Source organism: Cydia splendana, chromosome 26, assembly GCF_910591565.1.
Source record: "Cydia splendana chromosome 26, ilCydSple1.2, whole genome shotgun sequence".
Classification (NCBI taxonomy): Eukaryota; Metazoa; Arthropoda; class Insecta; order Lepidoptera; family Tortricidae; genus Cydia; species Cydia splendana.
This window is the reverse complement of record NC_085985.1, coordinates 2,055,304-2,073,675: the sequence shown is the minus strand read 5'-3', so window position 1 is coordinate 2,073,675 and position 18,372 is coordinate 2,055,304. Positions and strand designations below refer to the sequence as shown.

General features: G+C 38.4%; 1 protein-coding gene across 1 annotated transcript; it reads left to right on the top strand.

Annotated features, from left to right (window-relative positions):
* The first annotated feature begins 9,086 nt into the window (after nt 1–9,086).
* LOC134803051 (uncharacterized) lies at nt 9,087–18,141 on the top strand. Its single transcript, XM_063775754.1, has 7 exons — nt 9,087–9,600; nt 10,498–10,641; nt 10,684–10,815; nt 11,596–11,754; nt 16,380–16,528; nt 16,852–17,149; nt 17,984–18,141. Exons 1-7 carry the CDS (start codon nt 9,087–9,089, stop codon nt 18,139–18,141), a joined length of 1,554 nt encoding a protein of 517 aa, XP_063631824.1.
* Nucleotides 18,142–18,372: the final 231 nt, after the last annotated feature.

Here is an 18,372-nt window from a genome sequence, read left to right as displayed (position 1 = left end):
AAGTCACACCGGAGTAGTATGGCATTACGCTACCGCCTACTTCTTTTTTATGGACTATCGGAAAATACGAGGATTTTTGTGGAACAAATCGTTCGACACTCGTATTTTATCCGACACGTTCGACTAACGCCCACGCGATTGGGCCGCCGGTACCAGCGCTGTGACCATCATTTTTCTTTCCTTCATTACGTACTTAGACCCCTGACGAACCGCCATACTGGTACAAATGACCCAGTAAAATGTGTCACTGTCTCCCGGTCTATCCGTAGTCCTGCGAGCCGGACTACAATGTAGGAGTGTGAATGGGGGGCTTAAATAGTGTTTAGTTTTTTTAAGTTTATAAAAATGCATATAGTCTGTAAGGTATTTGTAATATGGGTGTTGTTGCCTGATTTAAAATGTTCAATAAATAAATAAAATACTAGAATTAGACAGAAATACGAATAGCTAGGTGTATAGGTGAAAAAAATACTTAAATAATAACGGTAAGTATATATAGCGGGTCAAACAGGTTTGTCAGTAGAAAAAGGCGCGAAATTCTAATTTCCTAATATGGTACGACAACCCTTCGCGTCGCGCCTACATTTTTTAAATTTTCCGCTCTTTTCTGCTGACGGAAATTGCTTGACAGCGTATAACATTATCTATACCAAAGAGAATAGATAGTATAGGGGGTCCTGTCATAGTAAATTTTGTAGTCACAGTAAATTTACTGCCATCTATCGACACACGACTAAAACTCAAAATGAAAACGTATAAAGTTATCAAAAAAATGTATAGGCTGCTATTTAACTGATCACCAGATTTAATAAAATTTAATACCAAAAAAATCTACTTTACCACCCTAAAATAATAAACGATCACCAAAATTATAACACCATTTTAATGTGAAATGATTACCAATTTTATTACATTTTACTATCCTATTAAAGGAAATGACACCAAACTAATCATTATTAACCCAAAAATTGTAAATGATTACCAAATTTCAAACCCCATTTTAATGTGAAATGATAACCAAATTTTTACATCTTGCTATCCTATTAAATAAAATGACACCAAAATAATCATTGTAAACCCAAAAATAGTAAATGACCACCAAAATTAGAACTCCATTTTAATGTAAAATTCTAACCAAATTTTTAAATCTTGCTATCCTATTAAAGCAAATGACTCCAAAATAATCATTGTAAACCCAAAAATAGTAAATGACCACCTAAATTGTAACCACATTTTAATTAAAAATGTGCAAATATTTAATATATCGTTATCCTATTAAATTAATTAATCCACTTCGTCATCTTTTTCTAACCTAATCTAACCCACTTTTCTAGTAGCATTTCGTTTCTGTATGGGTTGCAGTTCAAACCTAACCTAACCCACTTTTCTAGTAGCATTTCGTTTCTATATGGGTCGCAGTTCAAACCTAACCTAACCCACTTTTCTAGTAGAATTTCGTTTCTGTATGGGTCGCAGTTCAAACCTAACCTAACCCACTTTTCTAGTAGCATTTCGTTTCTGTAAGGATCGCAGTTTAAACCTGACCTAACCCACTTTTCTAGTAGCATTTCTTTTCTGTAAGGGTCGCAGTTCAAACCTAACCTAACCCACTTTTCTAGTAGTATTTCTTTTCTGTAAGGGTCGCAGCGCAGTTCAAACCTAACCTAACCCACTTTTCTAGTAGCATTTCTTTTCTGTAAGGGTCGCAGTTCAAACCTAACCTAACCCACTTTTCTAGTAGCATTTCAGTATGCTACTAGAAGAGTAGGTTAGGTTAGGTAGGTATGCGGTGCGGGGTACGGGTGGGTTGAGCGGGAGGGGCTAGTAATTTTAGCATCATTTTACTTTATTTGGTAATATGTATACATTTTTTGGTAATCATAGTGGTTTATTTAGGTGAAAATATCGCATTAATTTGGTCTTCAAGATTTGGTGATCATTAATGATTTTTGGTGATCATTCAATATATTTGGTATTCGAATACAATTAGAAGTGCAGTCGTAATTAAAACGGTGGTACTTTAGTAATTTTAGGCCTTATTTTTTTGGTGTTCAGTAATTTTTTTGGTAAGCATGATTGGAAATTAAACGAACTTACCTGTAAGTGAAGTTCTATTTCAATTATATTAGCTGCACAAACTTCGAAATGATAAATAACTTGTAGTAGGCGCAATCATAAGCCTCTGGCCATGTTAAGTATTCAGAGTAAAAAGTTAAAATTTCTCAACGAGAATTCAAAATTTTGTATCAGATTTTTGAACGCATAGTCGCGCCCCCGCGCGCGCGCCGCTTCTGTCGCCATCATTTAGTTTAGAGTAACAAGCCAAGACATAATACTTTCACTGCCAGTGACCCGCTACCTAGGCAGGTTCTCTAGTCTTAGGAGCTTTTCGCTACAAAGCGGAAAACGCATATTATCAGCTTCGCTCGTTGCTCGCGCTGGCAGTGAATATGCCAACTGATATGACAGCTTGGCCCGCAACTCAGCAAAGCCAATATTATCTTAAACTTTGACAGGGATTTTTCACTATTAAAATCCCTGGTTGTCTCAGGACAACGCGGGTACTGGGCGGGAAGGGATTATCATTTCGAAGTTTGTGCAGCTAATATAATTGAAATAGAACTTCACTTACAGGTAAGTTCGTTTAATTTCCAATTATTATTACGCTGCACAAACTTCTTCAATGATAAATAACTTGTAGATGTTTAGAGATAAGTATTCAAAGTTTGTTTTGGCTTTGTATTACAATAATGAAATCAATGATTAACAATGATTAATGATTTCATTTTTAAAGTAGGTACCTTTTTAGTTATCATCAACTATTTTCAATATATATGTATATTTAGTTAACAACATTATTTAGAGATCTAGTGATTATAGAGATCATTATTTCATCAAACTGCCTGTCATATGATGATTGAAACAAAATTAATTTGTTTCTTATTAATAGGTATTTCATTAGTACCACCAAGTACCACTTAAAACTCAATTATTAGGACTATCAAAGAAATCAAATGTTAGCATGAGATGCAATTTTTAACGAATTCAACAACTATAAGCAACTCTTGACAGTGTGTTGCTGCTTACAACCTTTAGTAGGTAACACTTATTTTCTCATTAACTAGATAGTAAGGATATATCTTTATATAATTATTAGAATTAGATGGAACTATGATTATGAAATTGAGCAAAATTATTAGAAGTGTCATGTTTTCTTCCATCAATATTAACTCCTAAACGATTTTTCTGCTTGTCAGCCTAAGCAGGAGTTGGTGTCCCAACGCATAATGGGTTAAATGAGTGGTGAGATTAAAAAATATCAACACCACTATTTTTTAAGATCAGGACTTAGTCCATCTACAAATCGTTAGGGAAGAGATTTTTTCTCTGAAATAGACATACTTAGAGTTTTATTGCTTGAGATGTATTAGGTATAGAAATTAGGAGTTAACGTGCAATTTTGCATGAGGTTTTTTGAAGGCAATAAAATATAACCACTAACAATTTAACAATCACGAATATTATCATTCATTTATATATAGCTAACCAATGTTTGGCTTAAGCAACCTTACTCAATTTCAATTTAGTTTTATCCTGAAAAATTAATTTTGAAGGTAGCAAAGGTTACTGTAATTTATAAAGCCATAAAGGTCTTTATCAAAAATCAGAATAAAGTTTCATATTTTATCAATTACTTACAGGGTTTGCACGTTGTGTACAATCACAATGGCTAATAAAAGAAATAAAGTAATTTTTTACTTTTTCTGTCTGTACCTAATGAAAGATTTTCATTAGTTAGTGACATTGTTTATAAGTAATTTAAGACTGATTAAGGTATCAGCTCACACTTTAATGTTGAGGTGGGTGTAATCTAAAAAACGTTCTTCCTAAAATGTTCAATTGTATCATTTGAGAAGAGCCTATTCCCCAATAAAAACCCAAGAACAGATTTACAGAAAATTACACTTCTATACCTAGCATAAATAATGCTATTAAAACGGCAAGCACTTCTGGAACAGATACCATAAAATAATTAATGTAATTATTTTCACAAAACATACACCAGTATTTCAAGTGTTTAGGTATCATGCTGCTTGACGGTGTTGGGCGCAAGGGATTACACCATACTGTTGGCCTCACCAATCAGAAGTTCCTCCTGTCTCCTCCTCCTCTTCCCTGCTCGTTCAGAGATGGCTGATGGCACTCCCCGGATAACACTGGGGTAACCAGGATAAGACGCTGTTGAAACTTGAAACCGGTTAATAGAATAAGTTTATTTAATTGAGAGCTGGGGCTCTAATCTTTACAATTATATGTAACATATACTCATAATTATTTTGTAAAACTGAGTAGTTTCAGTGACCGTGCCTTCTGGTTTTCCTATAACTTTAATACCTTAGATTTCATTTCAAATTAAAGAAAAGCATAGATAAAATAATTTGTATATTCATGAAAATGTGAAAGCATCTTCTGGGTTACTTCACCAGGATATATGTGTAACGTTCACATATTTCATCTGCACGGCTACCAATAACTCGGTAGGTATATGAAGTTCCAAAATGTTGCAAGACATTTCAAATTTAATTTGTATTAAAACTCTAAAATCCCAAGTTATCACTTAATCAGCTTATAACATTTATAGCACAAATATATCATTTAAGTAGAATATTGTAATGTCTTTTTTCACACCACTGCAAAATGTTCCTAGACATAAAAAATACAGGATTTAATTTCACCTATTCGGTTTATAAATAATTGCGATAGCTGTGTTGTCTTCTCTCAGAAGCATCTCACAATCTGGTAAACCGGAAAGAAAGTCTTTAAACATAAAAGACCACCATAAGCTGAACAAATATAATGTAAAATATATATTCTTTTTGACTCCTTCCATAATCCACAGCTAACTCATTTCTAATCGGCCGCCCCAGCGTGTCAATAAACTATTACTGTAAGTAAGTAAATATCTGCAGAAAGTATATTTATAAATCTTTATTTTAATAAGCCACCAAAAAATGTCACATTAGGTTTCCTTAAAATATATTTAATTTAGTATAAGTATGTATTTTTGTCTTTTCAGCTCTTAACCCTTAAAGCGTTTGTGTAAACATACACATAGCCATATTCATTAGCCAAACTTATAATATAACTATACAAACAACCAATTGTATTACATTGTACCAATTTATAAAGGGCTTTATCTTTTGATTAACTTTGAATTTTTTCCTTAGTAGGTAAAGAAATAAATCTATATAGTAGCCAGCTTTCTGAGGTACTATGGAGCTAGTTCCATTTGATTATAACTCCACATAGGTAATGGTACCAAGACTATAATTAAGTGTATCCTGTATAAGTACCTACATAGTATAACATTTGTTATAAGGAGTATCAACAATAGATATATCTATCATCTAAACAGTGTGTGTGTGTATGTGATCTTAAACACTTCATAAAAGGTCTTGCACATATATCTAGCTAGAGAGATATCTAGTTTAATAGTCTAGGTATGTTAGTACTAAAAACTGAAATCGCATCTTTCCACATGAAACAGATATGTTTTCTACATTCAAGAAATCAGTAAAAACATCTTGGAGCTAAAACCGCTCAGTTGCACTACCTAAATGTGCTTATGTTAATATATGGATCTTGCCTTGCTGTACCTATAAAGTGAACATTATTTTATAAGGTCATCATAGGCATATATTTGTACACACAGTATATACCACAGTCACATATTTTTCTAGTATTCGACTATCAATTTCACAGAAGTGATCATATTTCGGAATACTTGTAGGTGTTGGCACAGATAAAAAAAGGAACTTTGTATGAGATAGCCCGGACTTGGCCCGGACAAAATCCTTGTATGTGAAAAAAGTAAACCACAGCTTTTAAGAATTTGTTCTAAATGAACACAGGCTGTTGTGATGTCGCTGTGTGCGACCACATTGTGACTGCAGAGAGGAAGGTCTTGCTCCGCTTCCTCTTCCTTGCTTTTGACCAGGGGTTTTTGTATATTGTTATGTTTAATAAATACTTTTTTGTATGAAACAAATACAACAGCAAATCATACGTTAGAAAATATGATTGGTGGTTGGGCCTTTGAAGTTTAAAGTGCCAGGCTTACGGGCTGGGCTGCCGGAGTTTAAAGTTTTTCTGCTAGATTTCCCTAAAACATAACTTGTCAACAGCATGTTTAAAAGATTTAATAAACCTCTTATGCCATTTATTATGATTCAGTATTTAATTTCAAGATATGAACAGAATCACTTAAAAGTGACAATTCCTTCTTATAGCTGGTACGGTACACAATTTTTTAGAGCTAAATCATCACAGTTAGAGAACAGGAAACTTTATTTTGTATCATTTCAATACTTAGCCTCGTTCCCCACTGGCAAAATCTCGCCAGCTGCAGCTTAAGTCTTCATTTTCGGAGGACCAATAATTTCTTACAGCGCAGAGTAGTATTTCGTAATCTTGTCCGGGTCATACTTCTTTTATAATGTTCTTAATTATTTATCTGTATTCAAAGAACAACACTATCCTATAAGGATTTTTTTTTTTCTATAATATCCAAAATTCTGGTGCCTCCCTCCGACAATGTCAAGGTTTGCTCGCTTAATTCTTTGCTTGCTGACATTAGAATAAGTACCTACTTAATTTCACCTACTTGAAGATGAGTATATATCAAGAGACGGCCTAGTACGGCATACCACATGATTAACTCATTTGGTTAAGAGCGGTGTCTAGTCGAACACGCCACAAAACCCAGTAGGTAAGTTTATCTAGCAAGACTTGTAGGTGGCTTATAATGCACCCTATTATCAGGTAGGACATGAGCAATGTCTCAGTGCTGTTGGCAAGGAATATGTGACAATATCCCCTGGCTACTGGCAGTGAACGCACCTAGTGTAGTACGCCAAGGTTGCCAAGTGCGAATATCAAACAGAGATGTCTAGATTAACACTCCAAAATGATTAGCACAGCCATTTTATGCAGTTAGAAACAGAGAATAGCGCTCCAGAAGCATATGCACAGCATAACCAAGTACAGGTTAGCAACCAGTTGGCTAGTTGATAACACTCCAACGCACAGCACTAACACCAGATAGAAATAACATAAACAAATCATATTTTTTACCTGATTATAATTAATATTCGTTTTCGGAATATTATGTGTATTAAATAATTAACCGAATGCTGCCACTATTGGAGAGCGAGGCTTACATCTGGATACCGAGCGACATCTACTTCTCGACGCCGTTGGCGGAGATAGGGATCTAGATGATGCGGAATTGCAGACATAGAATTGGTTCATGATCATGATCCCATCGATCGGTATGTAACGCGTCTAACGGGCCTATACCAATGGAAGGACGCCGCATTTGGATTTGAACGCGTATGCTCTTGAATCTTCTCCAATCTTCTTATTTTTTCTTCTATTCCGCAACATAGATCATTTAGGTATACTATTTTATTTTCTTCTTTACATATTTCGTCCTTATTTTAGTTAGTTTTTAATTTTAGGTAGTTTTTAATTTTAGTTTTTAAATTTAGTTTTTAATATTTTTATGTTACTCATTATACTGTATTATTTTTATCGACCCTTATAAATTAATCTTATAGGTATTTACATGTGTTAAGGTCCTTATTTTAATAAAAACACTTTTTTATTTTAATAGGACGTAATGGCCGCGGCTGATGAAAAACGTCAATGAGGGCGACAGAAGCGGCGCACGCGCGGGGGCGCGACTATGCGTTCAGAAATCTGATACAAAATTTTGAATTCTCGTTGAGAAATTTTAACTTTTTACTCTGAATACTTAACATGGCCAGAGGCTTATGATTGCGCCTACTACAAGTTATTTATCATTGAAGAAGTTTGTGCAGCGTAATAATATTTTTTTTATTTAGGGTACCAAAGTATTTTTTGGTGGTCATTATATTTGTAGCCAAATGTATATATATGGATAAATGATTTTATTATTTTTATATCATTTTGACCCATGTTCATTCACTGATATCTATGTGTTAAAATTGTTAAATATGAAACGGTGTCGTCACGCCATCTAGCCGAGCATAGGCTAAAGGTGTGTGCCCTTCCGATCTATCCGAGAATGACTTTATCTTGATTTCCGAGGCACGTTTTTTCCTTAGACTTTATTCATCTTATACGAAGTTGTCTATACAGACATCGATAGTTCTGGTTCAGAATTGCAGATGGCGCTACAAAAATGGGCACAACAACTTCTTCTTCTTCTTCTTCTTCGTCGAAACCTCATGACTGAGGGTCGTGACCGCCATAAGTCGCTTTAACTTGGATTGCTCTCCAACCTGGCCGATCTTCTGTCTTCCGCATAGAGCTCCGGAACATGACACGTGTGACTTCCTCAATGGCATCAAACCAACGTGTGGGTATTCTGCCTCTGCCTCTTCTGCCCTTAACCTGGCCACCGATCATCAACTTCTCTAGACTGTCCGGTTCCCGCCGGGCCAAGTGCCCAAAGAAGCCGAGGATTCTCCTGAGACAGACAGTAGAGAGACGGGATTTTATGTTGAGCTCGTTCAGAATAGACACGTTGGTGCGATGCGCTGTCCATGAGATACCCAACATTTTGCGCCTGCACCACATTTCGAACGCGTCTATTCTTGCCCTTGTACAACAACTACAACATAGATGAATGGCTCTTTTTTGTCCTATGTTATAGCAAATAGGGACCGTGCGCGTTGGGTCTGCCATCTTGTGGCCTGAATCAGAAACATATGTACACATGTACATTGCTAAAGCAAGTGCTACCAGCTACTGTTCTCATCGGTACGTTTCCCTGTGCATAGTAGGTTCAGCCAGCTTGTGGGCTACATCGGAAGCATGAAACTACACATTTACGCCTCGCGGCAAAAATCTGACGTCTCCTATGCTGCCCCCTATAGTTCATGCACGGGGCCTATATTATTCTTTATTCCGTCAAAGTTCGTCTAAAATTGGTCTAAAAAGTCCAAATCGAAACTTAACAAACCTCTTTTCTCTCCCCTAAAAAATCGGCTGAATTAAAACTAAACTCGTCTTCCGTCATTCTCGCGAATTCAGTGAGAATGGCGATCGCACTAGTATTACTCTTCATCAAAACTTGCGCCTGCATAACTGTGCCAGTTATACTTATAGACCCACAGGCCGTTTTGCGTCAAGACATCTCTAAGAACCCCTTCAAGGATATGTCGTCCGATCATTTTGCTTCTCTCGCCCTTGACGCGATTCACAAAGGCGACGGCGTCCTCATTTTCGTTGAAGAAAAACTTAGCGTTGAAGACATCGCTTCAAAAGATAAGCTTGGAAATCCGTACCGCCATATACAAAAGACCTTTGTAGAAGATAAGGCGAAATATATTCCTAGAGTTATAGAACCTTTTAGGACTCTTGAGAAGGTTCTACCTCCGAGAAGAGATAATGTTATGATCGCTGCTACTTATTTAAGGTTGAATGACAGATTGAACTATCAGTATATATATTTTGAGGGGGGTAAAGTCAATGAAACTAGAGTACAAACTCTGAGGCGACATGATGATTTTATTAAGGATGCTTACCTTAATTTTTGTTTGAAGCGTAAAGGTAGGTTTTTATGAGTTTTTCAAGAAATAGGGTAATTGCGTCAGTTTACCGTCCGGTGTCAGTTTCCGTCCACTTGACGGATTAGCAAATAATACATTACTTTTATAATTTGCTACTTGAGAAATGTATTTTTTATGTACGTAGTTAGATAAATTGTTTAGATATTAAGGATTGCAAAAAGTCCAGATTTGTGCAGCAATGAAGGTTTATATTAAAATTTTGTCAAGTGGACGAAAACTAGCGCAATGACCCTATCCCGATTCTATGGTACTCCTCATTACACCCCATTATTAGTTTAACTTTAAGCTGAAAATGTACATACAGTCAGCAGCAGAAGTTGCTAAGCGGGCCAGGTGTTCGAAATGATCTTGACTCGACTTTATTGTTAAGAGAACAAGAGCGTGTCAAGGTAATTTTGAACACCTCGCCCGCTTAGCAACTTATGCTGCTGACTGTTAGGTACCTACCTATGTTGGTGGCAAACAATAACACAGCCTCAGTGTGTTTGGTTTTATTAGAATTGTCTCGATGAGTGATAAAAGCTTTTATCAATTCTTTTTTGTCAAAAAACTTGTTTAACCTTTAGAATTTTAGATGAATGAAGTCTTATTTCATTATCAAGTATAAAGGGGCCCACTGATTACCAGTCCGCCGGACGATATCGGCCTGTCAGTTGTTCGGAGCTATCAATTTTTTGTTCTGACAGGCCGATATCGTCCGGCGGCCTGTTAGAGCGGTTTCGCACTACGTCCGATCCGAATCCGATCCGAACCCGTGAAAATATGGTCCGTAGTAGCCGTAGAACTATTTCTATGGTAAGTTACGCACTAGATAGTCAGTGGTCGGCTTAAGTGATCTAACCCTTAAGTTTCTAAGGGTTGATGTTTTTTATTTCAGGGCCAGTAATTGCCTTTTACACGGGCAAGTCCAACCCCATGCTGGACCCCGACCGGAGATACAAGCCTCCCAGCCCCAGCAAGCTGGACTCGCCCTCCGACACCGTCATGTTGGTGACCGACCAGGCGCTCATCCGGCTCTCTGGTACGTATATTGGTCAATGCTAGATGGTGTTGGATGAACTAGTCTTCTACACGTGCAAGTCCAATCCCATGCTGGACCCCGACCGGAGATACAAGCGTCCCAGCCCCAGCAAGCGGGACTCGCCCTTCGACACGGTCATGTTGGTGACCGACCAGGCGCTCATCCGGCTCTCTGGTACGTATAACGTTTATTGGCCACGTTGATAACGTTGGACAATGCTGGATAGTGTTGGATGATGTTGGACGTTCTTGGACCATGATTGACGTTATAGATTATTTATTTGTATCCAAATACTAAAACTAAACCAACGCGAGCGTCAGGATGGCTCTTATGTAAATAAAGAATTTTTCTACAATTAAATATAGTCTGTCAAGCTATTTCCGTCAGTAGAAAAAAGCAGCAAATTTAAAAAACCGGGCAAGTGCGAGTCGGCCTCGCACACGAAGGGTTCCGTACCATTATCTATAAAAACGGTCACCCATCCAAGTACTGACCCCGCCCGACGTTGCTTAACTGCGGTCAAAAATCACGTTTCTTGTATAGGGGCCCCACTTAAACAGAAATACATCTTCTGTGAAAATTTCAGCTGTCTAGCTATCACAGATCACGAGATACAGCCTGCTGACAGACGGACGGACGGACAGCGGAGTCTTAGTAATAGGGTCCCGTTTCACCCTTTGTGTACGGAACCCTAAAAATGTAGGCGCGAATTGTAAGGCGTCACGGAGAACTCGTCGGAGATGGCGGGACGAGCTTGACGCCTATGACAGAAACTGGTGGGAGACTTCAGGGGATAGGGATACGTGGAGAAATAAGAGGGAGGCCTTTGCCCAGCAGTGGGACAATATGGGCCCATAATACATAATAATAAAAGGCGCGAAGGGTAATCGTCCTATAGAACATTTTAATTTCTACTGACAAAGTTGTTTGACCGGCTATAAATATTTCTTGCAGAAGTAGTACACCACGAAGGGCCGAAGCGCACGCATCTCATCGGGCCGCGCGCCTCCACCCGCCGGTTCGCGAGACGGCGCGCGTCGACGCGCGTGTTCTACGACGGAGACTTCGAGCTGGACTTCAACTTCGAGTATCTGCGGGATGGCTGGCTGCTTGGTAGGACGCGTATATGCGTTTTTGGCATTAGTAGTGAAAATTCACAACGACGGCACTTAATCTCGTAAAATTAAGTTTTAAATTTACCTCCGACGTTTCGAGGACGGCGATATCCCCGTGGTCTCGAAACGTATACAACTCGCTTCATATAATATGTGTAATGAGCACTTTCAGCGCATGAGTAGGCCTAATGAAAAATGTATATCTGAGTGCTTTTAATATATATTTATGCAAAGAGGTGTTATAGAGGCCTATTGTCATAGTAAATTGTGTAGCCAGTAGCCACAGTAAATTTACTGCCATCTTTCGGCACATGATTTAAACTAAAAATGAAAATGAATAGAAATATAAAAAAAAACGGATTAATGATTATTATATATATTATTTTTAGAACGCCATATAACTTTGACTCATGTTCTTTCACTGATATGTTACACGGTAAAATTGTTATAGATGGTCAAGCAAATCTTGTCCGTAGGAAAAGGCGCGAAATTCAAATGTTCTATGCACAGACTTGAATATACCCTAGATGAAGCAAATATCACGATTTGTATTGAAACCAAGCGTGCCGACTTTTTACCACCTACTGTGACGTCACAGCCGCAATTTAGTGATGGGGAGTCCTAACCGATTCAAACACACCGATGCCCCTCTGCCCCGCTGCGATTCAACTGTCTTGCTCATACTCATATATTTTATATCTGCGGTCCCGCTCGCTCACTTCCCGCTCCCCCGCGAACCACACCAAAAATCAAATAGTACGCCGAGAAGTTTCAATGTGAGAGGACGCGCTTTTGAGCGGTTTCAGTCTGTCGACGCTGGTTTGTTAAAATATTCAGTATATTTGTTGATATTTTATTAAAACTGGAGAGATTAGTATAGAAGTGCAAGGTAAGAAACATAAATTTAGGTAACCTAAAAATCACAAATCGTTTAACGTGAATGTCATCGATTTTCTGACGGACGAATGATAATGACAGACGAATGATACAGACAGACGAATGATATTTAACGGAATGATTAGATTCCTAAATAATATTTGAATTGAATTATAAAAATAAAACTATTATTATTTAAAAAAAAAAGATGTGTACCTGATACTTTTTTTATATGTACATGCATAGGTATAAAATTTAACCGTTATGTTGTTGTAGGCTATGGAAACATCAAAATCGCTAAATAAAACCAGGGAAGAAATTTTAGAAGCCAAAAGAAGAGCTAGCCGAATACGTCATGAAAAAATAAATTATTATTATTTATTTCTCCATTTTGAAATTCACGGGCCTATTAATCCCGGTCTTTTGATAGGCTTGCGTGGGGATATAGATCCAACACGTAGAGGCCCCTTGGAGAACTTTTAATGTCATGTAGAACGCCTGCTGGGACCCGTTCACAGGCGCAACAATAAACACCCATGAACCGGTCGCAGCAGGCATTGGGACTATTGTAGAAAAGAAGTGAAAAGTATACCGGTCTATGTATTGAAGTTTGGGTGGACAATGAGACTGAGCTATTGTAGAGAATTCCGGACACCTGCCATAACAATTCATAAACATAGGTACTAAACGTATAAACATATATTCGTATATGTTCAAATTACCCTTCTTTTTTAATAATAACGATTAAATTGTTTTTTTTTTTATACTAGATAACAATATCATTCTTCTTCTTCCTCGCGTTGTCCCGGCATTTTGCCACGGCTCATGGGAGCCTGGGGTCCCGCTTGGCAACTAATCCCAAGATTTGGCGTAGGCACTAGTTTTTACGAAAGCGACTGCCATCTGACCTTCCAACCCAGAGGGTAAACTAGGCCTTATTGGGATTAGTCCGGTTTCCTCACGATGTTTTCCTTCACCGAAAAGCGACTGGTAAATATCAAATGATATTTCGTACATAAGTTCCGAAAAACTCATTGGTACGAGCCGGGGTTTGAACCCGCGACCTCCAGACTAGATAACATCATTCGTCTGTTAGAAATCGAGTAATCGATTAGAATCGATTATTGATATTGTAGAATGAACAACACTAGTCGCTAAATTTGACAGACGAATGATAAATGGGCTGTACCACGAAGTCGTAACTATGCGCGACAGTATCGCTGTTCCGATATTCATCGACTCTTTAACACACAAGGTCAGATCAAACGCTCAAAGCAAACGCGCAATGTAATGTAAATATAATTTTGTAACGTTAATCTGTAGTTACTTATATCTAGTTTGTTAGTGCACGACACCTTGCACTTTGTGACTATGCGCCGAAACTTGGCACAGTTGATTCTTAGCTGGTCATGAGCAGATACAGACCGGGAGACCTCGAGAGCCACGTCTCATTTAGTGGGGGGGAGGGGGGGAAGTTCGACGCCGCCGCGCTTCACTTGGAGCAACATTTCTCTAAAACTGTACCTATTAGGGCATGTCATATATCATTTTCGGATAAATTAAGGATGCGGAATTTTTTTTTTGAACCAAAACAATGCACTTTCTAACAAAAAAAAACATAAAGTAGAAAAGACAAAAAAACGTATCTTGGATTTTTTCATAATTACCAATTTTTTTTTAAAGTGTAGTAGGAATCTGAAAACAAAAAATATAGTTGTAAAGCTACACTTATTACGTTTAAGAAAATATATAGTTTATTATACAAAACTGTTGTTACATGGGAGATAAAAAATAATATTAAGCGTGGGCCAGAGTGATCTCAATACAAAATATTATTAATGTGGGAAAGTTACTTATAATTTGTTCTACAATCGTTTATTTTTTTTGTTTTTCGTAAATAACTCGTAAACAGTAGCCCACAGCAAAAAAAATATCTCTTACGTAAATAATCTGTTTCAGATTTCTTATAAAATAAGTGCTACTTTTTTTCGCTAAGATCAATATTAAAAAAAAATATTGAAGGGAGAAAATAAATACTAAGGTCCCCTTTTTTAGTCATTCGTAAATAACTCGTAAAGGATGGCCAATAGCAAAAGATATTTTAACACATGAATAATAAGCATAAAATTTCCTACAAAAAAGGTTATTCAAACTTTTTCGCTAGGATCAATATTTAAAAAGGGGACCTTAGAATTTATTTTCTCTCTTTAATATCGTTTTTAATATTGATCCTAGCGAAAAAGTTTGAATGACCTTCTTTGTAGGAAATTTTATGTAAATTATTCATGTACTAAAAATTTTTTGCTATTGGCCATCGTTTACGAGTTATTTACGAATGACTAAAAAAGGGGACCTAATAGTGTTTATTTTCTCCCTTCAATATTTTTTTTAATATTGATGGTAACAGTAGTACTTATTTTATAAGAAATCTGAAACAGATTATTTACGTAAAAGATATTTTTTTGCTGTGGGCTACCGTTTACGAGTTATTTACGAAAAACAAGAAAAATAAACGATTGTAGAACAAATTATAAGTAACATTCCCACATTCATAATATTTTGTATTGAGATCACTCTGACCCACGCTTAATATTATTTTTTATCTCCCATTTATCAACAGTTTTGTATATTAAACTATATATTTTTCTTAAACGTAATAAGTGTTGCTTTACGACTGTTATTTTTTGTTTTCAGATTCCTGCTACACTTTAAAAAAAAATTGGTAATTATGAAAAAATCAAAAATACGTTTTTTAGTCTTTTCTACTTTATGCTTTTTTTTGTTAGAAAGTGCATTGTTTTTGTTCCAAAACTAGATTCCTCATCCTTAATTTATCCGAAAATGATATGTATATTACATGCCCTAATAGGTATAGTTTTAGAGAAATGTTGCTCCAAGTGAAGCGCGGCAGCGTCGAACTTTCCCCCTCCCCCCCCCCCCCCCCCCACTAAATGAGAGGTGGCTCTCGACGGCTCCCGGTCTTTATCTGCTCAAGACCAGCTACGAATCAACTGTGCCAAGTTTCAGTGCATAGTCTCAAAGTGCAAGGTCCCCATACAACGGTGTGCAGTAACAAACCAGCTATTAGGTACATTATTGGAAACACAACCTGCGGGCTCAGCACGGTTCCATTTTTATCGACTATCACTATGCGCGTCTCTTTCGCACTTACATACTTGTTAGAACGTGACAGGCATGGTGACAAGGGATAAAAACGCGACCGTGCTAAGCCGCCTGGAATACTTAAAAAAATGTTTAAAATGAATTCACGCATAACATCATTTTAAAATTACTTACCTGTGATAGGAAATATGTCCTTGCCCTTGGGTGCTTGCAATTTTTGGGCTGTTGCAGTTAATTATCACGCAACGAGGCATTTTTACGGACTATCGGCTGCAACAACTGACGTGCGTGGACTGTCAATAGCGACGGCCAACCTCGACGCTTGGTCAGAGTTCGGACACGCGAAGTAGATGCATTTGCGTCATCTAGGGTATATTCAAGTCTGTGGTTCTATGGGACGATATCCCTTCGCGCCTAAATTTTTTATCTTTGCCGCATTTTTCTACTGGCAAGATTTGTTTGACCATATTTCTATAAATATAAAACGGTGTTGCAATCTACACGAGTATAGGTCAAAGGTATGGCGCCATCTTTTCGAGCATAAAATTTTCTTGATTTTCCGAGGCACGTTTTTTTTTCTTAGACTTTATTTATCTTATACACTTCATAGATGTTTGTTTACAGACAGCGTTGTCCTATTGGAGGACGGCGAGGAGGTCGGACGAACGCCCATGGGCGTCGGCGCGCCGTACGATTGGTCCTACTTCTGTTCCGAGCCTCTCATTATAGGCAACTCGAGGGACAAGAGCTATGTCTCCATATCCAAGTATCAGGTATGTGACGCGTATGTGCGTCATGTGTTACGACTGGACCTACTTTTATTTGGAACCTCTCATTATAGGCAACTCGAGGGACGAGAGCTATGTCACCATATCCAAGTATCAGGTATGTGGCGCCTATGTACGTCATGTGTGTTACGATTGGTCCTATACTTTTATTTTGAGCCTCTCATTATAGGCAACTCGAGAGACAAGAGTTACGTCACAATATCCTAGTATCAGGTATGTGACGCATATGTGCGTCATGCGCCGTATGACCGGTTCGTCTGCTCGTTTGCCTCCTATATCATAAAAATACGATAAAATACGATTTACAGGTGGAGCCTCTACAAATCAATTCGAATTACCTCAAGTTACAAGACCCACCAGCACCAGATGGTGACGCACCAGCACCAGGTGGTGACGGACCAGCACCAGGTGGTGACGAACCAGCACCAGGTGGTGACGCACCAGCACCAGGTGGTGACGCACCAGCACCAGGTGGTGACGCACCAGCACCAGGTGGTGACGCACCAGCACCAGGTGGTGACGCACCACCACCACCACCACCACCACCACCACCACCTGCAGATGGTGGATCAGACAAGACGGGCTTCACCAACACTCAGAGCTGCGGTAACTATGCAAAAAGCAGACGTTATCACCTAAAGTCGCAAACCTCTCATTTCTTTTCTCGAAGCCATTCGGGCCATTTTGATTTTGATACGGTTTTAACACACCCTGGCACTGACCTAAATAACCGACTTGGTTTCACATTACATCTCAAAACTTTTTTGTAGTAGAAGAATTGCATTGCGAGACTTGCGTCTTGTCGCTTTGCAACAGGTAGCTACAAGTACATCCGTCCCACACCAATTTTGGTGGCTAGCCCTAAGCCGCGCGTGGCGCTGTCGCCACCTAGCGGTCATATCTGTCCTAATCGTAACAGACGCGTTTTGTTAGAGAGTGAATCTTCTGTACCTAGTACTATTATCCTGTTATTTATCCTGTGTAGAGATGCGCAAAACGCTTCACTGAGTTGAAAAGATTGATTCATATCTTTCGCTCGCGGTGATATGTATCACTCATTTCGCTCATTTCGTTCATTTCACTCAGTGAGAGATGTCAGTCAATCAGATGACATAAGTGCGACCAAGATGGCGAATCAAGCGATACAATACCGCCATGTTTTCTCGACACCCTCCGAATTCTTCCGAACCGCTCCGAAACCTATTCGCAACGTCTTACTCGCTCACTCGCTCGTCACGCTCGGCCGGCTCATTCGAATCATGAGTGGGAAAAAGCGTGCAAGGAACACTGAGATAGATGAGTTACTGAGCGAAATGAGCGAGTTGAATCTGCACTGAGTTGAAGAGTGAGTGAGTTCAGTCAAATGATACAGTTCATTTAAATCACTCGTGAACGACACATGCCTAATTCTGTGTTCTAGCATCATTCTATTGTCCCCAGGCACCAACTTCAACTGCCACATTCTGGCTGGCCTGTTCGTGGCGTTCCTGGTTATAAGCATCACGTTCTGCGGCATCATCGTACTGTACGACTGCAAGAGCAACGACCGCATGGACGACCCTACCCAGAAGCCTCTCGTTATAGTTGCTCAGCTTTAATTGCGTAGCTGTAGTGCCACGTGACGTACATATGCGTCATAGTGCTGCATGACTGCACCAGGAACGATCAAAACTAAAAGCCTCTGGTTATAGTAGCTCAGCTGAAGTGACGCAGCTGTAGTGCCACATGACGCACATGTGCGTTATCTTATCGTAATATAGGCCTGCGTAGCAACGACCGTATAGATGACCGTATAGAAGCCTCTTGACATAGTTGCTCAGCTTTAATTG

Coding starts and splice junctions, on each gene's coding strand:
- LOC134803051 (XM_063775754.1), top strand. CDS start 9,087: ATGGCGATCGCACTAGTATTACTCTTCATCAAAACTTGCGCCTGCATA. Junction 10,642..10,683: donor GGCGCTCATCCGGCTCTCTG/GTACGTATATTG, acceptor TGGATGAACTAG/TCTTCTACACGTGCAAGTCC. Junction 17,150..17,983: donor CACCAACACTCAGAGCTGCG/GTAACTATGCAA, acceptor TATTGTCCCCAG/GCACCAACTTCAACTGCCAC.